The sequence below is a fragment of the Daucus carota genome, chromosome 3, assembly GCF_001625215.2.
Source record: "Daucus carota subsp. sativus chromosome 3, DH1 v3.0, whole genome shotgun sequence".
Lineage (NCBI taxonomy): Eukaryota > Viridiplantae > Streptophyta > Magnoliopsida > Apiales > Apiaceae > Daucus > Daucus carota.
The window spans coordinates 50,446,860-50,474,255 of NC_030383.2; the positions used below are offsets into that span (position 1 = coordinate 50,446,860).

Here is a 27,396-nt window from a genome sequence, read left to right on the forward strand (position 1 = left end):
GAAGCTTACGCTTCCTAGCTTCATTTTCAGCTTTGAACTTCCGGACATTTTCTTCGTGTTCAGGATCAACAGGTTCTTCATCCTGGAATAAATAGCTCTCCTCAAATTTACCTTCTTCCTCTGCTTGACGGTAAGTAGCATCGAAGACGTCATCATCATCCATGTCTTGTGGAAAATCATCATAATTATCAGAATTGAAGACATCCTCAGATTGATGTAACGGCTCCTTGCCTTTTGACTTTCCAGAATTGTCAGGAGCAGATTCAGAAGTATTCCCTTTGTTGCTTTGATTTGAACTATTTCCCCTGTCACCTTTGTCTCCATCTCCTCTATCTCTTCTATTCTCCCCCTTAGTTGAGGGATCCTCTCTGGAGGTATCAGCATCTGACTTTGAGTTCCTGAGGAGGTGATCAAGTTTACTGTTGATATCATCAAATCTTGACATATAAAGAGCATGGTTAGATCTCATCTCGACAGCCAACTCATGTATTTCTTCTTTAAGCGCATCCCTGGAAGAACTGGATGGCCTTTCATCTGCTTTCTTTTCTAGGGTCACCAACTGTGCACCCTTTAGTTTCTCATTTTCTGCAATCATTCGGGCTAATTCAGCTTTCAGCTTAGCCATTTGTTCCTCCAACAGAGCTGTGTTAGTGTGTGCACTCACCTCACGTACACTCAAAGCTGTTTCACTAGCCTTACGTGCATGTGTATCGCTCGGTGTTTGCCTTTCTTCACTCATAGTATTCACTCTTCCAGCTGTACCTGTGTAAACTACCAATGCCCCCTGAGATGGGTTCAAAGGTAGTGGAGGAACAAATTGTCCTCCGAATGCCTGCGAGGGCAGATTTACTTGCACGCTGCCAAGTTCCTCCTGATCATTAAAGAAAGTGCGATCAGTAAAGTTTTCATACATATTAATTGGATTTTGAAAATCTGTGCAATCAGTAAACATAGTAACCTGTGTATCTGTTTGGTCTTGCACTAGCGTGAGTGCTAGCGCAGTGCTTGACTCTGTACAGGGTACCGTGGCAGGACGGTCAACTTCAATGGCATCATTCTGTTGAGAGAATGAGTCCAGAGACTGTTTCATTGCCTGTTCCAAGTCCAAGCCTTTTTGGGAAGGCAAGGATGAGGCTGCAGTTGTCTTCAGGGTTTCCAACCGAGGTTTCTTTATGGAAGACAGAGCTGCGGGTTGACTCGACAAACTGCTTGTACTCCTCTTTCTGGCAATCTTACGAATAGGTTGAGTAGTAGTGATGATTGTTGTGTTTGCAGAAGAAGGAGTAGGTTGAGCAATGTCATCAGCTGGGATATGAACCTGTGTGTTATCAGGTTCATTGCTGGTAATCTGGAAAACAAAATCAAGGTCACAAACATAATCTGACATATCAATATTAAAGTTAGAAGAGAAGTCAGAAAGTACCTGAGCTACCTGTAGGTCCTTTCGAAAGGACTGCAACTCTGGATTTGAGGTAGAGTCAGCAGGTAGTGGTTGTGAGGTTGATTGTGTTTGTGGGAAAAAGTGGGTGTGTTGTTGTTGTGGTAGTGGTTCAGATGAAGACGGTTGGGTTTCGAAGAAGTTGTATTCCTGACGTTCGTCTTCACCTGTGTGTGTTTGATGCAGAGGGGAATGATGTGGTGATTGGTGTGGTGACTGATGTGGAGATTGATGTGGTGATTGGTGTGGTTCAGGTTGTTGGTGTTCTGGTTGTGGTTGAGGTTGTTGCTGTTGCTGTTGCTGTGCCACTTGAAACTGATGCAGTTGAGGTTGAGCATTGAACTGTTCCAACAAGTATGGAGTTACGACCAGGGGTACATTTTCATGCTTTCTCTTGTTGGTCAGAGATTTCATCAGTTTTGTACAGACACGGGGAGTTGGTGCAATTGGAGAATTGAAATAAGAGTTCTTCTCCGCGTCTGTCATCTTATCATTCAGAAAGAGCATTAAGAACCGAGGGAAAAAGCACACCACTTTGGGATTCTGTGCAACTGAACGGCTGCTGAGTGGTCCCAACTTCTTTAAAATCGACTGAAGAAGCAACTTGCCAAAGTTGATTCGTCGATTGTAAACAATACAGAATCCAATTATTTGTAGAAGGGAAGATATGATGTTGTAGTTGCTTCGAGTGGTAGGTGAAAAGACTTTTGCCAGCGTGTCGAAGAACAAGTCCCACTCAGGTTTAAGATTCCCTTTCAGCATCCTCGGTAAATAAATCTCTCCTTGATAAAGAATGGTCTGAAAGAACTGGACAAGCTCAGCATCTGTAGGAATCTCAGCAAAGTTGTTGCGTGGAAATCCAAGAATTCTATTTACGTCATCCACAGATATAGTGATACTTCGTCCACCACCAATATTTCCCGAGACCCTGAAGCTTTCTAGTAATGTAGTGTTGATAGCAGAGGAGTAAAAATCTTGGAGTGGTCTAATCTGCAAATCAGCAGCTGCAGTGATCGCCGTGCTGACTAAGCTTTGACTATTAAGGAATCTCACCCAAGGTCTGAATCTCACTAAACTGATATCAGGGTCTAAGTACCCGTTGTAGTTTGTCTCCCCGATCACAAATTGGCCAGCCATTTTTATAATTAAGAATTGAATTAAGCGAGAATTTTTCAAATAAAAGGTTAATTCTCAAATATCTCGCAAATTTCAATTAATAATTAATTAACAATTAACCAATTAATTAATAATTCGAATTAAAAGATTAAACTCGAATTAAAAATTAATTAACTTGTAAATGACCAATATTAAGTCCACAAGGTTCAACAAAGTCCCAAAAACTCCAATTAGCCAAACGAGCCCTTAACTTAATCAAAAACCCCCAAAATTCGAACTCAATCTTAGGGTTTCAAACTCAGTCGACTCGAAATAGGTGAAAATCGATCAATACTGATAATGCACGGTCACAAAATCACGGAATCGGCACTAAATCGTTCAAACTCGTTCAGAAACGGGCAACTCGGTCGAACTCAGTGACTCGGTCGAACTCGGTTTGATCAAAACAAAATCGGGCAGAGTAACAGCTTGGAAATCGAAGGATTAGTAACCAGCAAGCAAAATCGTGCTTGAAATCGAGTAACCAGCAAGTTTTATGGCAAGAAACTTGAAAACCGATCGGAAAAGGTGCGTGTATGTGTGTGTATCGACTGGGGAAGATGAAGTAGCTAGTATGACAAAGCCTGTATATGTCATACGGGTTTAGACTTCGGTATGACAATCTAATGGATTGTCATACCGAGGTTTTGAACGGGGTTGGTGGAAAATCTCGGTATGACAATCATATTGATTGTCATGCCGAGTTGAACCGAAGCTTGTATGACAAACTTCTATTGTCATACCGCAAAAACTAATACCAGAATACAAACTCAGTATGACAATCTTTTAGATTGTCATACCGAGTTAATTAAAATTAAAAACGGAAAGTATATAAATAAAAAGATTTTTGATTTTCTTTGAAATAAAACCTTTTACACATAAAATCAAAAACCTAATACAAATAATATATAATATATTAAACATATATTTTGTATAATTCAACTTTAATTAAGGAAAAATATTTATGAATTTAACTTTAATTCATTAAAATGAATTAACTTAAAATCTAATATTTATGCTTAATTAATTTTGAAAAATACAAAATAGACACAAATAATTATCTAAATGCTTGAAAAATAATACAGGGGAGTATGCAGCACTTAGAAAATTAACAGAAACATATATGAACATGCATAATTACTCAGAAAATTATCAGATAATGTACAAACAATTATATAAAATCTAATAAAATACATATAATTACACAGAAAATTCACAAAACAAAAAAAATATATATTAATATATAGAACAAATATATAATATATACAAAGAGAATCATGGCATATTTAACATCCCTAACTCACAAACCAACTTAGAGAAAGTGGATTCATCAAGTGGTTTAGTGAAGATGTCTGCAATCTGATCAGCTGTGGGTACGAAATGTAACACCACAGTACCATTCATGACATGTTCTCGAATGAAATGATACCTGATATCTATGTGCTTGGTTCTGGAGTGTTGCACTGGATTGTTTGAAATGGCTATGGCACTGGTGTTGTCACAAAATATAGGAATTTTGTCGACAGAAATACCATAATCATTTAATTGATTCCTGATCCAGAGAATCTGAGCACAGCAACTGCCAGCAGCAATGTACTCAGCTTCAGCAGTAGAAGTGGACACAGAGTGTTGCTTCTTGCTGTACCAGGAAACCAACCGACGTCCTAGAAATTGACAGCTTCCAGACGTACTCTTTCTATCAATCCTGCAACCTGCATAATCAGAATCTGTATAGCCGGTTAAGTCAAAACCAGTATTCTTAGGGTACCAAATACCTAAACCAGGTGTACCCTTTAGATATCTAAAGATTCTTTTGACGGCTATAAGATGTGATTCCTTAGGATCAGCCTGAAACCTAGCACATAAACATGTTGCAAACATGATATCTGGTCTACTTGCAGTAAGATAAAGTAATGAGCCAATCATACCTCGATAGCTTGTAATATCAACTTTCTTACCAGATTTATCCTGGTCAAGCTTTGTGGCAGTGGCCATGGGTGTCTTTGCCGGAGAAGAGTCTTCTAGATTGTACTTTCTTAGAAGATCTCTGACATACTTTGATTGGCAAATGAATATTCCATCTTCCTTTTGGCTTACTTGAAGACCAAGAAAGTAGGACAGTTCACCCATCATACTCATCTCATAATTACTCTGCATTAGCTTAGCAAACTTCTTGCACAAGTTATCGTTAGTAGAACCAAATATAATATCATCAACATATATTTGAACAAATATCATATCATTATCATGCAATTTGTAAAAGAGAGTTTTGTCTATGACACCTCTAGTAAATTTATTTTCAATTAAAAATTCAGAGAGGGTGTCATACCATGTCCTTGGTGACTGCTTGAGCCCATAGACAGCTTTGAATAAGAAGTACACAAAATCAGCAAACTCTGGATTTTCAAAGCCAGGGGGCTGTTCCAGATATACTTCTTCTTCTAGCTTTCCATTCTGAAATGCACTTTTCACATCCATCTGATAAACTTTGAAGTTGGAGTGTGCAGCAAATGCGAGAAATATTCTGATGGCTTCAAGACGTGCAACTGGAGCATAGGTTTCATCGTAGTCAATTCCTTCTTCCTGAGAATAACCTTTTGCAACCAGTCTGGCTTTGTTTCTTACAACAATGCCATCACCATCTAACTTGTTACGGAAGACCCATCTAGATCCAATTGTAGACTTTCCTTTTGGTCTTGGAACCAGGGCCCAGACTTCTTGTCTCTCAAATTGATTGAGTTCTTCTTGCATGGCAAGAACCCAATCAGGATCAGCAAGTGCTTCATCAACTTTCTTTGGTTCTAATTGTGATAGAAAACCAGAGAATAGACATTCATTTGTCGTAGCACTTCTAGTCCTTACACCAACATCAGGATCACCAATAATCAGATCAAAGGGATGATCTCTGCTCCAAATCCTTTCCCTTGGAAGTTGTGTCCTTGATGATTCAGCAGTATTATCATTAGGCTGATGTGTATGACTAGTTGATCCACCAGCTCCCCCTGAGTTGTTGCCAGGTTGACTTGATGATCCACCACTAGCATCAGTGGAATCTCCAGCATTATTGCCATTTCCTCCACCATTGCCTGGATCATCATCATTGTTGTCATCACCTGTTGCAACCTCAGGTGGCACATCATCATCTGAATCAGAATCTGGATAGTTGTCAAACCTCAGAGATTCAGATGGATCAGCAGATTGTAAACTTGGTAGTTTAGTGTCATCAAATGTTACATTGACACTAACTTTCACTGACAGAATATCAATTACAAAAACTCTATAAGCATTGTTTGTATAACCAACAAAAATTGCTTCAGATGCCTTTGGCTCAAACTTGTTCAAGTTCTCTTCACCATCCTTGAGAACATAACACTTGGCTCCAAATACATGAAGATGTTTGACATAAGGCTTCTTGTTGTTATACAGATGAAATGGAGTTTTCATATGATCCTTGTTGATCAAAGTTCTATTCTGAGTATAGCAGGCAGTAGACACAGCTTCAGCCCAAAAGTACAGAGGAAGCTTTGCTTCAGCAATCATAGTCCTTGCAGCTTCGATCAGTGTACGATTCTTTCTTTCGACGACTCCATTCTGCTGAGGAGTCCTTGGAGCTGAATACTGCCTCCTAATTCCCTTTTCAGAGTAAAAGTTGATTAGAGTTTGATTCTTGAATTCTGTGCCATTGTCTGACCTTACAGCTTTGACTGGCACACCTTTATCCAATTCAACTAACTTTATATGATCAATCACTGTCAACGGGGTTTCATCCTTAGAAGCCAGGAAGTAAACCCAAGTAAATTTTGAGAAGTCATCCACAATAACCAAGGCATATCTTCCTCCATCAATGGATGCAACATTCACAGGGCCAAACAGATCCATATGCAACAAATGAAGTGGATCTGTAATGGTATTGATGGTTTTGCCTTTGTGAGATGCTCTCTTCGCTTTTCCTTTCTGACAAGCTTCACAGAGATCATCAGTTGAGAATTCCAGGGAAGGCAACCCTCTCACTAGATCTCTCTTGACTAGAGAGTTCATGGTTTTGAAGTTGAGGTGTGAGAGCTTCTTATGCCATAACCAACTATCTTCAGCAGACGCTTTGGCGTAGAAACAGTGAACTTCGTTTCCTGGTCCTGAAGATAAATCAGCTACGAATATATTGCCCTTCCTTATGCCACATAGTGAAGGACGCTTATCCTTGATATGTTTAATGATACATATCTCCTTTTCAAAATGAACATAATACCCTTTGTCACAAAACTGACTGACACTTAGGAGATTATGTTGAAGTCCTTCAACTATAGCAATATCTTCTATGATGATCCTTCCAATTTTGTACTTGCCATATCCCACAGTACGACCTTTGCTATTATCAGCAAAACTCACTGTAGGGCCAGCTCGTTCTCTTATGTCCTCCAGCAGGGATTTATTGCCAGTCATGTGCATTGACGCTCCACTGTCAAGCACCCAGGTAACACGAACAACTCCACTGGCACCCTGCAAAAGACAACCTGATTAGACAGTCTTTGGGACCCACACTTGATTGGGTCCGGCAGTCTTAAAGAACTGATTTCTATTAGGTAATACAACAGAGCCTCTTGGGCTGATATTTGGCTCACTCTTGACTGAACTTACTTCCTTAACAAAAGCCTTATAAACCTTGGTTTTAGGCTTTGGAACATAAGTTTCCTTCCTAACTCGAGTAGGACTAGCAGTCTTTGATCTAGCATGCTTGTGGTTTGTGTGTTGTCTTGGTGTCGTGTTTTCATTTTTAGCATGCAAATTTTTAAAATAAGCAGACATAGTATTGAAAGCACAGAGCATATAGTTATCAACACCACAGAATTTATGACATGAATCAAATGTAGGAGCAACAGGAATATCAGTCATCACAGTAGGAACATCAACAGATTCTACTCTCACTTTGTTAACAGTTTTAAAGTTCTCAGTAGAATGACATCTGTTATCTCTGTTCTTACTGTTCACGAAACTATTAGGCTTGTTGAATTTGGTTCTTTCAGAGTTGACACCTAAACCAGCTTTAGGCAACCTAACATTGCCTTTCACTTTGATTGGTTTCAGGTTTGTCAAAATCTCATCTCTCTTCTCATTACTCTCTTTCAATTTAAGGTCTTCCTGTTTGAGTTCATATCTAATGACAACAGGAGTCTCTAAAAGAGGTTCAGCTTCTGAGGTTTTAAACAAAGGTTTAAGGGAATCTTTCAAAACAAAAGGAATCCCTCTTTCCTCAGCACTCTTCTTAAAAGGAGTAATGTTACTAGCCTTACCTACGGATTTGTTATAGTCAAAACCTATTCCAACAGTTCTCTTGATCTCTTGTTTATCATTAAGTTCTTTGACTATAGTGGAGGCATCCTTAAAGGCTTTACACTTCACTTTCTCTTCGTCTAGCTGAAGTCTTAAAGCAATCTCACCTTTCTCTAGAACTTTGACTTTAGCACATTGTAATCCTAAATCCATAGTCAATTGTTCTATTTTAGGTTTTAATACTTTCATCTCATTTATCTTATAAGCATGAATTTCTAAGACTAAAGTATCAATTTTAAGATTGGCAGCTTTCATCTTTTTAATAGCATCATCTCTTTCAAGTCCTAATTGCATAAACAGTTTAGGGCATGTAGGATCTACCTGAAAGCTTCCAGCAGGAGGAGGTGAAGATGATCCAGTATTAGCCATGAAAGCAACATTCCCTAGCTGCTCCTCTTCATCACTATCTGTATCATCCCAGCTTTTGCCTTCTGCCAGATAAGATTTGCTTTTGAAACTTTGACTTCCAGAAGTACCATGATGCTTTCTAACCAGTGCATCATACTTCTGCTTCAGCTCATCATACGAATCTTTTCTTTTTCCTTGAACCTTGGGCTGTTTGCATTCAGTTGCAAAGTGTCCAGGTTCACCATAATTGAAGCATTTGAACTTGCTTCTGTCCACCATCCCAGTCTTGTATCCTCCTTTGCTTGTAGAAGATGAATAGCCTCCCTTCTGAAACTTACTAACAGTAGGTTTGTATTTATAGGAAGGGTTCTTCCGGAATCTCATGTTTCCAAACTTCTTGGCAAACAGTGATAGAGATTGCTCTTCTAACTGTTCAAGCTCTTCCATTGTATAGAACTCTTCGTCACCACTGGAAGAAGCAGTCTGACCCATCTCAGGTACAACAAATTCCTGAGTGGTTTTAGAAGGAACAACAACATCCTTCTTCTTTTCTTCCAGTACAGGTGACTCAACAACTAGAGCTCTCGAATGGTTCTGTGTTTTACCCCAGCCATATCTCTGTTTACTCTGAACTTGCTCCAATTCATAAGTTTTCAAAACTCCGTAGAGTCTTTCCAGAGAAATCTCATTCAGATCTCTGCTTTCCCTGATGGCAGTGATTCTGTGTTCCAGATGTTCGGGAAGGGTTAAGAGAAACTTCATGTTGACCTCTTTCTTGTCGTAGAATTTCCCATTCAGATTTAAATTATTTATCAAATTATTAAGTCTGATAAATACTTCTGAAATCCCTTCACCGGGATGGGAACCAAACTGTTCATACTGAGCCATCAGTATCTCTTTCTTGTTTTCCCTAACTTCCTCTGAGCCTTCATTGATAATCTCTAACGTATCCCAGATTTGCTTGGCGTTCGTACAATTTACAACAGCATTGTACATCACTGGATCTAGAGATTCAACCAAAATAAGTTGAAGAGCATCATCTAAATTCATCTGTTCACTCTCTTCATCTGTGTACTCAGAAAGTTCTTTCGGAATGATCTGATGAGGTATTAACACACCATCCTCTTCGTGTGCTAATATGACATTCATCGGAGTAGTAACACCTTTGTCCAAAATCCCGATGTATTTTCTGTTCGCGGTGCGGAGGAATAGGAACATGTGCCTCTTCCATAGGCCAAAGTGTTCCTTGCTGAATGGTGGGATTTTAATGCTACTGATCTTTTGTGTACTCATATTTAAGGATTTGAAGTGAATAGTGTTTGGATGAGATTTGGATTTTTGAAAGAAAAATATTTTAAATCAGAATTAATTTTTGGAATAAAATTAATTCGAATAAAAAATATTTGGACGTCACAGAGTGTGTATAGGATCTGATACGGAAAAATGGTATCAACCGCTCTGATGCCAATTGTTAGGTCCAGAAACGATTGTAGAAGGGGGGGGGGGTTGAATACAATCGTCACAAAATAATCGCGGCGGAATAATCTGATCGGAGTTTAACTTGTTAATCAGATTTTTATTAATTAATATAACAATGTTTTAAGTCGTTATATAATTAATAAGGTTCGTTTTAATGTCCACTAAAGTTCGTAGAATAAATTCGACAAGATGTATTCTAGTTTAGTGATTAAAACAACCGAGTGATCAAAGCACAGAAAACTGTGGATATAACGAATAGCAAGTTACAAACAACTTGAAAGTTTACAAAGCTTTGAACAAGAACAAATGAAGAGGTTGAAGCCATATTTATAGGCAACACCTTGAACTTGTATGACAATCATGGTATGACCATGCTACAAAGATCAGTATGACAATGTGAGCTAATGTCATGCTACAATTGAAATCAGTATGACAATGTGAGCTCATGTCATGCTGCAATTGGAATCGGTATGACAATGTCAGCTAATGTCATACTACAATTTTCGGTATGACAATCCATAGTATGACATATGACTTGGAGGTTAAGTTTGGATCAGTATGACAATGCAAAGTAATGTCATACTACTTAACTTCGGTATGACAATACATAACATTGTCATGCTAAGCCAAATCGGTATGACAAATTGTAACATTGTCATGCTACACAATTCGGTATGACAATGTGCTTGTCATGCTACACAATTCGGTATGACAATGTGCTTGTCATGCTACACAATTCGGTATGACAAACCAGGTGCGGTATGACAATCTATATGATTGTCATACCGTGCCCAAAATCAGTTTTAAATAGATTTTCTTTAATATAATTAATTCAATAATTATTCACTTAATTATATTAATCATATAAATTCATAAATTAAATTAATTCAAGTGTGAATGAATTTAATAAATAAATTACATAACTTATATAATTATTTGAGATGTGAATAAATTAAAAGAATAATTATATTGAGCACAGCCTTCAGCAGCAGGTCTTCTGACTTCCTTTAACAGATCTGATTCTTTGTCTTGATTGAACGACCACCTATTGTTGATGCAGAATATTTAATCTGAGTAGATGACACACAAATGTACTGTCTGGTTCATCTGTATCTAGCTAAATCAAATATTCTTTAACAATTAAACATTGGAGAAGTGGCTTGTTCGTCGAGTCTTTGTCTTCGTAGTTCTTCTTCATAAGTAGAAATAGTTTGGAATCTTCTGAATAAATAAAGTATTAAAACTTTATACCTTCTGGACTTCTGGACGTGCTACAAAATATTATTTGTACACTGAGGCTTGAACATATTAATGAACTTCTTTCAGTGGTGTGCAGCAGCATCCTGAAATTCTTCAGACATATGATTATAATAAATCACTTGACGTTCTTCGTACGGATTCCTTCAATAGTGCTTGCTAATTTACTTTCTTTCTTATCAGAGTTGAGTTGATACTCTTAAATACAAATAGGCTTAACATATGCCTTTCAGAAAGCCCAATGCTCACCAGAGTAAGAACTCATGGTACCAGAGGGAAAGAAGCTTATGACACAACTGGTCTTGGTCACAGAAAAGAAAAGATTCAAACAGGCTCAGCAACTACTTTCAGAGATCCTTATCTTCTGACTGAAAAAGTAGGAGAAGCTGTTACACAGAAGGATCTTGACAAAGTTGAGTCAGTACAGATTTTGATGGACACTCATGATGGGCCAGAAGATAAAGAAAAGATTGCTATATTTCTGGAATCTGGCAGAGTGTATAGAATATCAGAAGCTGATTTATTGCTGAAATCTCTGAGAGAGCTGGAACATTTTCACTACATGTTGGAGATCAAGAATAAAGCTACTCAGAGGTGGTCAGATCTGATGAAGAAAACAATTAGTGAAAAGAGAAGATTCTATGGAATAAAGTCTGATGATGAATATATTCCACAAATAGCTCAAGATGATGGTTCTGAAATTAGCATGGAAAAGAATAGCTCTGTAATGGAGACTATTGCAAACACCAGAATCTTGGGTTATAACAATGAAGCAGACAGGCCTAGAGTCATTCAGCTTGGAGAAGCCATGAAGAGAAGCAAGGCTAATGCCTTGAGATCAGCTATATACCAGACAGGAGATGAAGATGAAGAGTTAAAGACTGTCAAAGCTCAAATGATACAAACTCTGAAACAAATTGAAGAAGATCTGATTACTAAGTTTGTTAAGGAGAGCTATGGATATAGACTGATTGAATAATTAGTTCTGCTATGTTCTGTAAGTTGTAATTAGTTCTGCCTACTCTGTAAGTGTCAATTTATTTATGCAGATTAGTTACTTCATGCATTTGTCCTTGATTGTTTTTGACATCATCAGTAAATATATAGAACTTGTTCATTCTGTCTAATGCACAAGTTGGGGGAGATTGTTACATATTTGATGATGTCACAGGTATCTAACTTGTTTAGTGTGCAGAAGCAAATATCAGAGTTTAGCTGGAAATCAGAGTTTAACGACTGACAGCTGGATCAGAGTTTAAGCAATGATCAGAGTTTGCAGGCGGCTGATTTTCAGGAGCATATCTGATTAAATAAGGAAGATAAAGATCAAGAGAGATTGTACAGATCAGGACAGCAGAAGGATAGCTACTGATTAGATTATTTTAGGAAGCAGATAATTATAAATCAATCAGTAGATATCATGTAACTGTGTATATAAACACAGCTTAGGGTTTACTCTATATGAGTTAACAATTGAATATCATTCGAGTAACCTAGCAGCTCTTAGTGATAACATATAAATCACTAAGAGATTATTTGTAAGCTACTGTGATTTGTGAATAAGAGTTTATTGATTTATTCTCTTATACCTGTGTTTGTCTTGGATTGTGTTCTCTATATTATCATATATAGTGAGTTTATTCGGCCTAACAAAAATGTTTCATAAAAAAATAATTTTATTTTGTTGAAGAGATTAGCAGTCAACTATTGGTTTGACTTGTACTAGCATTTAGTGTTTTATCATGTATTACTACTTACATTTTTTTAAAAATATTTCTAGATGATCCAACCGTACGGATGTGGAGATTTATATATTTTGATAATATAAAAAAAAAGTTTCATAAAAAATAATTTAATTTGGATTGAGAGTTTAGCAGTCAACTAGTGGTTTGACTTGTACTGGGATCTAGTGTTTTATCATGTATTACTGCTTACATTTTTTAAAAAATATTTCTGGATGATCCAACCGTACAGATGTGAAGATTTATATATTTTGATGATATTAAAAAAGTTTCAAAAAAAATAATTTTATTTGAATGAATAGTTTAGCAGTCAACTAGTGGTTTGACTTGTACTACCATCGAGTGTTTTATCATGTATTACTGCTTACATTTAAAAAAAAATATTTCTGGATGATCCAACCGTACGGATATGAAGATTTATAGATTTTGATGATATAAAAAAAGTTTCATTTAAAAAAATTTCTTTTTCGGTGTAGAGTTTAGCAGTCAGCTAGTGGTTTGAGTTACACTAGCATCTAGTGTTTTATCATGTATTACTGCTTACATTTTTTAAAAAATATTTCTTGATGATCCAACCGTACGGATGTGGAGATTTATTTATTTTGATGATATAAAAAACAATTCATAAAAAAATTATTTTATTTGGATGAAGAGTTTAGCAGTCAACTAGTGGTTTGACTTGTAGAAGCATCTAGTGTTTTATCATGTATTACTGCTTACATTTTTTTAAAAATATTTTTGGATGATCCAACCGTACGGATGTCAAGATTTATATATTTTGATGATATTAAAACAATTTCAGAAAAAAATAATTTTATTTGGATGGAGAGTTTAGCAGTCAACTAGTGGTTTGACTTGTACTAGCATCTAGTGTTTTATCATGTATTACTGCTTACATTTTTTAAAAAATATTTCTGGATGATCCAACCGTACGGATGTGCAGATTTATATATTTTGATGATATTAAAAAAGTTTCAAAAAAAAATAATTTTATTTAAATGAATAGTTTAGCAGTCAATTAGTGGTTTGACTTGTACTAGCATCGAGTGTTTTATCATGTATTAGTGCTTACATTTTAAAAAAAAAATATTTCTGGATGATCCAACCGAACAGATGTGAAGATTTATAGATTTTGATGGTATAAAAAAAGTTTCATTTAAAAATATATTTTTTTCGGTGTAGAGTTTAGCAGTCAACTATTGGTTTGAGTTATACTGGCATCTAGTGTTTTATCATGTATTACTGCTTACATTTTTTAAAAAATATTTCTGGATGATTCAACCGTACGGATGTGGAGATTTATATATTTTGATGATATAAAAAATAATTCATAAAAAAATAATTTTATTTGGCTGGAGAGTTTAGCAGTCAACTAGTGGTTTGACTTGTAGAATCATCTAGTGTTTTATCATGTATCACTGCTTACATTTTTTTAAAAATATTTTTGGATGATCCAACTGTACGGATGTCAAGATTTATATATTTTGATGATATTAAAAAAAATTCAGAAAAAAGTAATTTTATTTGGATGGGGAGTTTAGCAGTCAACTAGTGGTTTGACTTGTACTAGAATCTAGTGTTTTATCATGTATTACAGTTTATATTTTTAAAAAAAATATTTCTGGATGATCCAACCGTACGGATGTGAAGATTTATATATTTTGATGATATTAAAAAAGTTCAATTTTTTTTATTTGAATGGAGAGTTTAGCGGTCAACTAGTGGTTTGACTTGTACTAGTAACTTGACATTTATCATGTATATGTGTTTCTATTTTTTTGAAAATATTTCTCGACGATCCAACCGTACGGATGTCAAAGTCTATATATTTTGATGATATTAAAAAGTTTCATAAAAAATAACTATTTTCCGTTTGAAGTCTTAACAGTCAACTAGTGGTTTGACTTGTATATGTAAGTAGTATTTTATCATGTATTGTCGTTTCAATTTTTTTGAAAATATATCTCGATGATCCAACCGTACGGATGTCAAAGTTTATATATTTTGATGGTATTAAAAAAGTTTTAGAAAAAAATAATTTTTTTTGTTTGATATTTTAACAGTCAACTAGTGGTTTGACTTGTATTTTGATTATTTGTAAGTAAAATTATTTTTCAAAAATATGTCTGGATGATAATAAAAAAATATAAATTATATTATTAGTTATAAGTGATGAGTTTTTATGTCAAGCAAAATAATCATCTAAATTGAAAAGATAATATGTGTTGTGTTGAACTTGTGCAAAATTCCATCCTTTTCATTTTATTATTGTTCTTAAAAAATCACGGACTTAGTTTTTTTCGTTAATTATAGATATAACGAAGCTCCTATACCTTATGTTAATCAAATGCTAAACAAAAATCAACATTTTTTTTGAGTTTTACTTAAAATCATGTCAGTGACTTGAAGTCACTAGTATTTACTTGGAATTTTTTTTTCCCGTGTCGCTTATTTGTTACTTGAGATTCTTTCCAAACCTCTAAATCAATGTCCAAAATTACAACAGTGACTTGAAGTTACTGATTTTCTTTACTTAGAATTTTTTCCAAGATTACGCATTAGTGACTTCAGCTCACTAATGTTCTTTACTTAAATTTTCCAGCCCTCTAGTTTTAGGGAGCTACTTTAACGATTTCATCAGTGACTTAAGGTTACGAATATCCCCAGAATTACATTAGTGACTTCAAGTCACTGATGTTTTTGACTTAGAATTTTTTTCAGCCCTCTAGTTTTGGGGAGCTACTGTAACGTTTTCATCAGTGACTTAAGGTCACGGATATCCCCAAAACTATAACAGTGACTTGAAATCACTGATGTTCTTTACTTAAAAATTTTTCCACCGCTCTAGTCTTGGGAGCTAATATAACGATTTCATTTCATCAGTGACCTTATTTATGATTTTTTTACTAGGTAGTTGGGGTGTTGGTACATTGTTGGCTGATGTAAATTAAATGCAACATCAGTGATCTCATGTCACTGAAGGTGAGAGGGATAATACCGACATTTTAGGTTTTTCGCTCAACATCAGTGATTTCCAGTCACTGATTAGTGACTTGAAGTCACTAACGTAGCTATTTAATATTTTTTTCATGCGTCCGAAAGATCATGTCACTGATGTACTTCATTTAATGCACACCATTAGTAACTTCAAGTCACTGATGGTGTACACCTACCTTTCCTGTACAATTGTGTACATATAACCGGCCCCGTTAGTTTTATTAATAGCATGCCCATAAAATCTCATGTTGATGCCCGGGGTGCTATGCTTAAGGTGTGAAATCTATAAAAACAGGGAACTGAGTGAAGTGGATGTTTGTTTTTTAGGTTGTTAAGTGTTTTTTTTTTATTTTTGAAAATTCAGTCCATGTTTTGATCCAGGCTTGCATGCCTGCAGATGGTTGGATAGGATGATGTCCTTGTGTGATGTCCTCAGAGTTAGCTCTCAGGCAACACTGTTGGGTTTTGATAAATTGGCAAAAGATGGAAGGAAGAGAGCCTCAGTTTTGCATGCATGCTGCTAATCATACCTCTGGAATTACTGAGAAATAATAAAATTGCGTATTAATCCAGTGCTACTTGTAATAGTGGAGAGTTCAAGACTAGCTTTGCAGCTCTTATAGCCTCTAATTATTAAAGTAGTAGAGCCGTAGAGGGTTAGGGTTGGATCATCTACCCTAACTTTCTTCTTCTGCTTTTAATATCTATTTAAGTATTTTATTATTAGTACTTCGATGTGTTAGGTTCCATCCGGTTCATGTCTTCGGGCATGTCCTATCGTTATTTTATGTCTCCTTATGATTGGATTATTTTGTAATCAAGCCTAAGTCGTTGTAAAGGCCTTCGATTTTAACGATTCTATATATAATATTATTGTCGTTCAAAAAATAAAAATAAAAAATATCATGTTATATATTATTTCTATTAAAAATTAGATATCTTAAAATTTCGAAATATATTTTACAAGAGTATTAAAGTATGTATCCTGTTATTTATTATTTTTATTTAAAATTAGATATTTCAAATTTCGAATATATATTATAGGAGCATTAAAGTATGTATCTGATTTTATTAATTTTCATATTAAAAATTAGATATTTTGAAATTTTGAAATATATTTTACAGAAGCATGTAAGTATTTTTATTAAAGATTAGATACTTCAAATTTCGAAATTTATTAACAGAAACCAGTGTTACAGAAATCGGTAATCGCACATAATCGGTTGAGCTACCGATTCAAGGATTAATCGGAAATCGGGAATTAATCGGAAGGATTAATCGGAGTTAAAATCGGGTTTATTTTAATAATAAAATATTATTTAATATTTAGTTATTATTATATTAGCTATTTAGTAACTAATATATTTATTATATTCATAAACTCTATAGTTATTCATATTTAAAGTAATATAGTATTTTAATTTTAATAATTTATCACATATACTTCGATTATGAAATATATATAAGGATTAATCGGATTTCAAAAATCGGATCGGTGGCCGACCTTGCAGGGGATTAATCAGGGATTTATCGGTTAAATCGGGGATTTTTGGAACCCCGACGGAAACTAATAATAACAGATACTAGATGCAATTGTGCCGAGCGCCAACTAATAACTAGGGGTGTACACGGATCGGTGAAACCGACCGAACCAACCCAAACCGACTATATTTCGCCCGAACCAATCCGAACTTTTTTGACCCGATTGATAATTGGATTAAAAAATGAGTAACCCGATTTAATTGGGTTGGATACGGGTTTCGATTTTTTTTAACCGATCCAACCCAACCCGATTAAAAAATATTAAATTACATATAAAAATTATTCACCCCACCCTAGTAACCCATAATATATTAGCCTAGTCCATTTAACTAATTGTTGATTTGTTGTGTTTTGCTAATTGTTGATTTGTTGTGCTTTGCTAATTGTTTCTGTTCAACTTAATTTTTAAATTTATTGATGTAATTCTGAAATTTCTGGTATCGAGCTTAATTTGGTATCGAGTTTTAATTGTTTTGGTTAGTAGTGCAGGTTTTTTAAAATGTTATAGTGCTTAATTCATTTTGTATACACCGGGTATTTCACCTGCTTGTTGTAGTACATTTAGCTAAGGTTTTATCTTTTGATATGTCGAAATTTGGTTTTGCTAGATTATGGATAAGAAATTATTTTATATTTCATAACCCGATCAAACCGATCCGAACCAATCCGAACCGAAGTAATACAAATTGGTTTGGGTTATGAATTTAATTTTTATGGTTTGGGTTGAGAATTTGAAAACCCGATTTAATTGGGTTGGGTCGTTAAATTTTTTTAACCCGCCCAACCCGAACCGTGTACACCCCTGCTAATAACTATCCATTTAAAGAAAACTAGTACATGACTACAGCTTGCTACAGTTGCTTGCGAGTGCTTTTCAACCGCACGTACGCCTCAAGCTACAGTGAACGGCATCTCCTTCTGCAGCTGCTACGAACCGAGAGTGAGCATCACACGAGGCTCACACAACTTACCTTCCATCATTATTGTCATCTTTATCTGTATCAAGCTTTGACAGATTGGTAGTGGCACAATTACTACGTAAATTGCATAGCAACGGATCTGAATCATCATCTGTAGAACAGTGGATTATCCCGGCACTGGCTAGAACAATATCTGATTTCTTTGTTGATATTTCTGCCAGATCATTCTCTTCAAAATAATTTTCTAAGTTTTTAATTTGGTAGTTACCGACAAAATGCTGCAAAAGATCCTCTTGCTTGCCTTCGTGGCTTATCAGTCCTCCATCAAAGAGAGCGACCGGAGGTGGCTTCTGAGAGATTACATTAGGTCAGTGGCGGAACCAGAGGGGGGCTAGGGGATGCTAGAGCCCCCCCTGAACTTGAAAAAATAGTGTATATTTTTTTTCCAGCCCCCCCTAAGTTATTGAGATGTCAATATAATTTTTTTTAGCCCCCGTTGGATTATAGATATAGAGAGACTTGCTTTCCAAATTTCAAGGTATGATATTTTGATCGATTCTTGGATAAATTGTTATTCTTTAATCTTTTCGTATCTGTTGTGATTTTGTGTAAAAAGATTGTTAATTGAGGGTTCTGGATTTCTCAAGAATTAGAGTTTGAATTTTGAACTATTTTACATTTGTTCTTTTGAATTATGATGGTCACTTAGTTGTTTTCAAAAGACTTTGCACATAATTACATTACTCTTCTTATATGTTAAAATGTGCATGGACCCTCTTCTAGCAGCTTGTATAATCTTAAGAAATGCTCCTGCACTCTAGATAAAAAGTATCGATTTGAAATGTTCTCGAACATGATTCCACTTCGACCTGGATCACCAGGGATCACGTTCGAGTTCGCTGATTTTGGTGATCCACCTTTAACGTAAGCGATATTACAAAGGAAGATAACTTGACACTATCTTGATTGAAATTGTTTTTAGAAACGTACTTTAGTAAAAGAAATAAGAAAAGAAAGGAGCTGAGAAGATGATACAGATGAAAGAAAAGACACACGAGACATGCCTTTTTACAAAAAAGATTTAGATTCCCTTATAAATATGTATTGAAGGTCCTTACCATTTATTAAGTAACCTTAAAATTCATTTTTTGATTAACTTACTTCTCTATTTTCGGGTAAAATAAATATTTTAATCATGAAATCATAAGTAGACTATATATTGTTAGTGAAAAATCACTAAAAGAGATCAAGATATCGAACCGCGAACCGGATTCGCTGGTCATCGTACCCGATTCATAACAACTGGCATTTTACGTACCCGATCGTCCGTACCTAGTACCCGAATGACCCGTGAACAACACTGTTTGAGCCCCCCCTAAATCTAAGTCCTGGTTCCGCCACTGCATTAGGTTCAGGAAGGTTTTTGCTAAAAGATGATACACCAGGATCCTTGCAGTCAGAGAAGTCAGCAGAATGCACAGCAAGTGCTGTACCACAGGATGTACGTTTTGGGATGTGATTACTACTCAGAGAAATATTACAAGCTGCAACTTCAGCATGAGATGCAGGATGTTTGTCAGCTTCTAATGAGATTGAATTAGCAGAGCACCCCAACATGTCATCCTGAGAAGAAATTCTGCCACAGTAGTCTATGTTATGCAATATAGTATCATGCTCTGATTTGTTACCAAGAGACATGTTGTAGCTATCACTCAAAGCTGAGGAACAAGACGCATTAACGAATGTCCTCATAGAGGATGGTCCTTTAGAAGTACCTTAACATCTTCAGCAACATTGGCTGACATTGCTTCTAATGCACGCAAGATGCATTTTGATGGAGGTAAAGCAGCTTCAACATCTACTGGACGGCCTATAATTGGACTGACCCCCTGATGTGGTGGATTGTTTATAGGAAATTTGTTGGTTAACAATGAATTATCCAACTCCTCCATACCGCGAGATCGAAATCTTTCAAAAGGACTATCTTCCTCAGAGTCCAAGGGGGCCTTTAGCGGCAATATCCGACAATACAAAACTTCAGAAGATTTCTCAGGATGGACCAAGGAAACTGTAATAGATCTGATAGTTTTGCACACAATAATCCAAAGAAATACTGATGGAATTCAAAAGAAACGATTACAAACAGAAATACGAGTCACTTGACACCACTATCACTCTATTACTACCCAGATATGTATTACTACTTTCCCCAATTAACTACTGGACTTTCGAGATGCCAGCCTCTCCCAAACCCTAATCACAGACTTGTCAATACTCAGCTGCTTCTTCCTTCTTCCTCTTTCTTCATAGATACTCTGCTGGTGAATTTCCTTCTGTGCCCTTGGGCCTTCTACGAGCATAGACTTTAGTTATTGGGCCTTGACCTTGGACCATGACAGAAACTTCAGAAGATTTCTCCCGATGGACTGGGGAATCTGATTCCTCCACTTCAGATGATAATAGACCCATTCGGGCCCTAGCTCTTTTGAGCAATGGAAAATGCTCATCTCCATCATCATTGATGTAATCCACATCCCAACCCTTATTACTACTAGGTGGAGTCTGACAGGCTTTATGCTCTTCAATCTCTGATGCTGGCTCTTTCTCAAGTCCAGTAAGTTCATTAGTACCACTGTTAGCTTGTTTTTTGATAGGCTTTCTTTTTTTCTTCACAATAACAGCACTGGACGGCAAGTCAAGCTTATTACTAAGCTCAGTATCTCCCTCGGTACATTTAACAACAGATTCTGTCTGCGGCAGTCCATAACCAGACACCATAGTGCTCCCCTCATTGAAACTAAGAGAACTAGAGCCAACCGTGCCAATTACTGAATCATTTTTTTCATAAGTGCTGCAAAAAACAGAATCAGGTGAACCAACATCTTTAAGTTCAGATACATCTGGTGATTTCATAGTTTGCCTCCTCCTACACGAGGGACTACGCATCCCATACCGGCCTCCGATCCCTCCACCTTCTATAATCTTGCTAGACGGCTGTATAGAGTTCCGAAGTTTGTAGGAATTCACCTGAGATGAATTTCTTGGCCGTCGATTAGACATAAACCGTTTCTCCGTGAATAGTTTCTGTTCTTCTTCAACTCTATTATCTTCCCCTGTCGGCAGGAACATCTCTTTTGCATTGACATTACAAAGAGGATCCTCAGATGGCGTCACTTCCTTAATACGGAAAGTGTCTTGTTTATCTACAGCTGAAGCCCCACTAACAAGAAAGTCATCATCATATCTAACTTTTTTAGAATCAATACTAATTGCTTTAGAACCTTCATCCTTCACAGAAGAATCAGCCAAAGAATCTATAGAATTGCTACCATTTGTCATATTTACTTCACCCATTAACGGACAATTCGTACCTTTGTCTTCATTTCTTGACTTCTTAGAATAGGCAATGATCTCAAGTACTGCACGATGAAAATTAGAACCTCTAGTATGACGATTCACTATAAGATAATCCTTCTTTTCTTCCGAATACGCTTCAACATCAACTGGATTAATGAATGCACTACATGGAGAAATAGACCAAAAAAAGGTTAGAAGGGGGAAAAACAAGCTAGTTGTATGATGGCCATCAAGCAAAGCACTTTCATTTGCAATAGTTGCATATCCAGAGAAGATCAGAAAGGCACTTATTCTAGGACCGTCTATAAACTCTCTTCCTTAAGTTTCCTGGTTAACAAACATAGGAAAATGTTACCCATCCCCAATATATTGATCATTACTATTTCTCAAGTCTCAACATAGGATCCTTAAGTTGCCTGTAGTGTAGGTGTTTAAGATTAAGAACCTCGGTTAATTTTTTCCTGACCTGTACCTCAGCTACCTTAATCACCACTTTATGATGGTTGGCACGATAATTACAAGTGGGCCTAAAAAAAGATCATTTCAACATATGTATTCTATGATATGGGTAGATGAATTTGTACACAAATGAAAATCTCGTGAGACACAGGAAATTTCCCTTTATAGACAAAAATCAAGGCTTACGGAGCTATTTCAACGATGACATAAAAGATAGTACTCTAGGGGTGGCCACGCTGACTTACATTTGCTGGGTGCCGAAGAAAAACACGAACACCTTTTCACAGTCAGCTGGTAAACCATACTTCTCCGGCGCCTCAACCTACCAAAAGCAACCAAGCAACTAGTTATGAGCTTTGAATTTCGTTAGTCATACAATAATTATCTCATGTGCATGAGGCATGTCACTTCCTCTACGTATGTTATGATGTAAAGAGCATCATATGACCTTGCACACGAGACAAATGCATTCGCCCAATTAACAGCAACATTTTACTGACATTTAATGCCTAGCCTTCTGTATGGAAATCTTCCGCCTACCATTTCTTTTTCCGCTTTTAAAGTTCGAATCTTCTATTACCTCTTCGAAAACGCTTAATTTATTAGAGTCCAGAATTGCTTACCCATTTGCCAAATCGCCCTTTCAATGTCACAACCCACTACCCAGTTCTCTTAGAAGAACCACCAGCCACATAATAGTAAAAACATATACGGCATTTATGACAATTCACGTACCTCCAAAAAAAAAAAACAAAAAAACACATCAACCTCCCCGCCAAATCCATAAACAACCCTAATTCAACCCCCTAAAACTAAACAACATAAACAATTCAAATACCACTAAAAACCGAATAAAAAAACACATCCTAAACCTCCCCGCCAGATCCATAAACAACCCTAGTTCCAGCCCCCTAAAACCAAACACCATAAAAAATTCACACACCGCCAAAAACCAAATAAAACAACACACCCTAAACCTCCCCGCCAAGTCCATAAACAGTAAATTAAAACTTAAAACCAAACCCTGATCAAAACATACCCTAAACAACACAATGCAACTAAATTCTCCATCTTGACACTAAAGCTCTCACATTTACCATAAAGTAAACATCTTAACAACAAAATACACATCTTCACACATAGAAACACACAATTTACACACATTTACAATAAAGTCAGCATCTTTATACATAAAAACACACACAAAAAAAAAACACAATTTACACATATACCTTCGCAGGCCAAGACGGATAGCCCGTAAGTTTGGCAAGCACTGGATCACCGACTCTCCATAGACGCTTACGGTTTTTCGAACCTTTTCTTCGACCCATCAAGAAGCCAACACTAGCACACAATTCAATCAAATTAAGCTCAGTTAAGTACAATTCAAGACACAAAACAACTTAAAGGTGCGATCTTTACCGGAAAACAGCCGAAAAATTCGCCGATTGTGGCTATGTGATCAGTGCATAATCAGGCAATGGGCGCCTGAAAATGAGGTGAATTTGTGAAAACCCTAATTTAATCAGAACAATTGGGTGTTTATAAGCTCCAAAACCCTAATTTTATTAAGAGAATTCTTTGGGTTTTTGTAAATTGTGAGTATGTGTGTGAGAAAATTGGTGTGAAATCAGAGAGAGTGTGTGTGTATGCATGTATAATGTATTGTGTTCTGAGGGGGAAACGGGGTTTTTGGGCCTAAGAGGTGGGCCAAAGGTATTACTTGAGATTTGGGTTTGTAATATCACTAATTTACTTGGGACAAATGGGGATTTTGGGCTTGTAAAATCAATAATTTACTTGGGCCAAAAGGGCATTCTAAAGTTTAAAAATAAGTAACTTGGGCGGCCTTCTTTAGTTTGGTTGCTTTATGGATATAATTTTATAGTTATACTAGCCTATAACACTTGCGAAGCACGGGTGGCCATATTAATTCTATTTTATTATTTGTAAGCTTAATATCATTTTTAGTGTATTATTATTAATATAACTAGCTTATAGCCCCTGTAAGGCATGAGAGCTTTTAATTATTTATAAACTTTTTAAATATATTATAAATTATGTTGGTATAATTTAATGATTTGTTTGTAAGTCAGAACTGTTGTAAAAATCTATAATTTTTATATGATGTTGGTATAATTTAATTTTTTATCTTAAATTTTAGTTGAATCTAATCCAAAATATTAGTTTTCCATTGTTGTGAGAGGAATTGATACAACACCCCCAGAACCGTATAGCACAATTATAGGGATATTCGTTACAATTACGTAAAATACGGCTAGCTTTTAGGGGCTACCGTTAACATAAACTAAAGAAAAACAAATGTGTTTAAGGGCTGAGCTTGCAAAGAACCAAACAACGAGGCCGGAATTATGGAATTCCTTCGTTCAATTGCCCGGAAATGTACGTCACAAAGGTTACACGTGTCTCTCTTTAGAGTGTAGAACTCGTGAGTAAATGAATCTGAATCCCTTTGCAAGGTGCCTACATACCCTATTTATAGGGATCAAGCCCATGTAGTTCTCGATTTAGGACTCTGAAGAGATAAGCTCTTATCCCCTCTAGTTTAGGATAAAACAACTTCCTCTTGTGGTTATCTAGCAGTATCCCACTCCAAGTATGTCACTTGAAGCCTTCATCTTGCATGATTATCCGAATTACTAATGAATTATCTTCCCCCGATCGTAAATATCTCCATAATGCACGTATTTATCCCCTAATTTGTAGATAAATGATAGCTGATATACTCCCAATATACTTCCAATTCGTCCTCCTAGAAACAAGGAAGAAGAGTCCTTCTTGGAGTCTCCCTGCCGTTCTCCCAGGCGGCGGAAGCCCTGCCAGCGGCATTCCCTAACTGCAGCCCTGTAGCTGCAAACCAGGATGCACTTACCGATAACCCTTACCAGAGGTAACCCCTAAAGCGCCTTCAGATGCAACCCCATTCTGATGGCATCCATTATTATGCTTCCATGCAATGCGAGTCCGTATACCTTCTTGTACACCTTTAATGGTTCACCCAGCCATGGTGAAGCCCAATATCATTTACCAAATAACTCCCGTCGCCACCTTCTTTCCTGCCGCCTTCTCAATCAAAATTTAGCTTGGTGGGAGTCACCTTGCTAGCCTTCTTCGACCTTGCTAATTTTCTTTTCAGGGAGGCAATCCTCCGACTCATTCTCTTCATTTTTACCTTCATCTCCTCGCATGTTAATGCCCCGCTCGGAGTGTCGCTATTGTCTTGCGTACCGCCCTTCGGCGTCTTGGGATTTTCTAAATTTTCAGGAATTTCTGACATCTCTCCTCTCTAATATCAGTAATTCCCTCATTCTAACGCCAAAAAGTGTTGTGAGAGGAATTGATACAACACCTCTAGAACCGTATCACACAATAATAGGGATAATTGTTATAAATACGAAAATCACGGCTAGTTTGTAGGGGCTACCGTTAATACAAAATATAGAGAAACTAGTGTGTTTTAGGGGCTAAGCTCGCAAAGGTCCAAGCAAAGAGGCCGGAATTATGGAATTCCGTCCCGCAGTTGCCCGAAAAGTATGTCGTGAAGGTTACACGTGCCTCCTTTTAGAGTTTAAAACTTGTGAGTTAGAATCCAATCGTTCCTTTACAAGGTGCCTACATACCCTATTTATATGGATCAAGCCCATGTTGTTCTTGAGATATATACCACGAAAATATGAGCTCTTATCCCCTCTAATTTAGGATAAATGAGCCTTCCTTTATAGTTATCCGGCGGAATCCCACTCCAAGTATGTCACTTGAAGCCTTCATCTTGCATGTTTATCCGATTATTTGCACTAGATTTATATATATGTTGTAATTATCTCCAAATAAGCATGATTATCCTTTAATTGGTGGATAAATAACAGCTGATAAACTCCCAATCCACCTCCAATTCGTCCTTCCAGAAACAAGGAAGAAGAATCCTGCTTGGAGTCTGCCTACTGTTCTGCCAAGGCGGCGGAAGCCCTTCCAGCGGCATCCCCTAACTGCAGCCATGTGGCTTCAAGCCAGGATGCAGTTAGCGGTAACCACTAGCAGAGGTAACCCCTAAAGCGCCTTCGGGTGCAACCCCATTCTGTTGGCAGCCTCCATTATGCTTTCAATGCGAGCCCCTAAGCCTCCTTGTATGCATTCAATGGTTAACCCAATCATGGTGAAACCCAATATCGTTTACTAAATAACTCTAATGATCCCAAATAAAGCCTAAACAATATAATGAACTATAAAATATGCCCAGGGAAATTTTATGGCACAACAGATTGAGTGGTGGAATGAATATGGTTGGATTATAATATTTCTAAGTTATAAATTGTAATTTATTCAAAATATTATTAAATTAATATATATATATATATATATATATATATATATATATATATATATATGTATTTTGAAGTCATTAATTTCATTTTGTGTTAATAATTTACACGAAATGATATAAATAATAATGCAAATAAAAGAAAAAGATTTGATTCCTGAAACCTAGGTTTCATACTCACCTCCCCTTGAGTATGTAATTCTCGTACTTTGTGGGTTTTGAGGAATGAGTTTGATGTAAATAAAATTCTCAATCAAACACCAAACACAAAACTCATACCTGTTATCAGAGAAGTCTGAACCAAACGACCATTTATAACTTTTATCATATCTCGCGTTTTTATGATTGATTTTCATTTTTACCCGCAATGATACCACAAAAAGTCATATAAAGTTCAACTTTATTCTTTCGCGAAGTTTGGGCTTGTTACGTGACGGAATAGCCTAACAGTTGAGATGAGATAATAGCCAAGTAGTACTAGGAATCTAGGACATCTGGAAGGCAATAACTAAAATTTTGAAATGCCCATGTTCTCAGACCAGAATGAAGTTCTCTATGGGAAAAATCAAATCCCCGAGGAGAGAATCTTCTACTTAAATGTTCTGTTTAGCATTAATAATGAGGCTGTTTGGGAAGCGGAATCAATTTCTGCTTCTGTGTTTTTCTTGACCCGTTTGTGTAAAGAAGTAGAAGCACTTTTAAGAAGCTGAGAATACTAACTTCTCTCTTAAAGCTTGCTTCTTTTCCAAACACTTTATTCACTTATTTACTTCTCATTTCTACTCCACTTCTTTACTTTATGCATGGAATCACTTTTTTTAAGTTTGACCAAACGGCCCCATGACTTCACACTTCTTTTTTTTTGATTACAAGGAATCAATTCATTAATTAAAAGCCATACGGCATCTACAAACACAATCGAAATTGGACAGACGCTGAAGAATATCGCTGTTGAATCTTTCCTTCTTGGAGAGGCAACTGAGCGATTTGAAGATGATTTGAATATACACACTTGTTTCCATCTGATTGGTTTTC

General features: G+C 36.4%; 1 protein-coding gene across 1 annotated transcript; it reads right to left on the bottom strand.

The window, feature by feature from the left end:
* Positions 1 to 20,261: 20,261 nt before the first annotated feature.
* On the bottom strand, positions 20,262 to 23,671 carry LOC108213373 (protein HUA2-LIKE 3). Its single transcript, XM_017385160.2, has 4 exons — positions 23,445 to 23,671; positions 23,255 to 23,366; positions 22,268 to 22,344; positions 20,262 to 21,726 (listed from the first exon to the last, which is right to left on the bottom strand). The coding sequence occupies exons 2-4, from the start codon at positions 23,351 to 23,353 to the stop codon at positions 20,511 to 20,513; spliced, it is 1,392 nt and encodes a 463-aa protein (XP_017240649.1). The 5' UTR covers positions 23,354 to 23,366; positions 23,445 to 23,671; the 3' UTR covers positions 20,262 to 20,510.
* Positions 23,672 to 27,396: the final 3,725 nt, after the last annotated feature.

Bases quoted from the DNA above. Each gene is read 5' to 3' on its own strand.
- LOC108213373 (XM_017385160.2), bottom strand. From the start codon at position 23,353: ATGGGTCGAAGAAAAGGTTCGAAAAACCGTAAGCGTCTATGGAGAGTC. The intron at 22,345-23,254 runs GTATATGTGTAA...TGCTTTTGGTAG, and splicing joins ATCCGTCTTGGCCTGCGAAG to GTTGAGGCGCCGGAGAAGTA. The intron at 21,727-22,267 runs GTAAGTCAGCGT...TTCTCCATGTAG, and splicing joins TTCTTCGGCACCCAGCAAAT to TGCATTCATTAATCCAGTTG.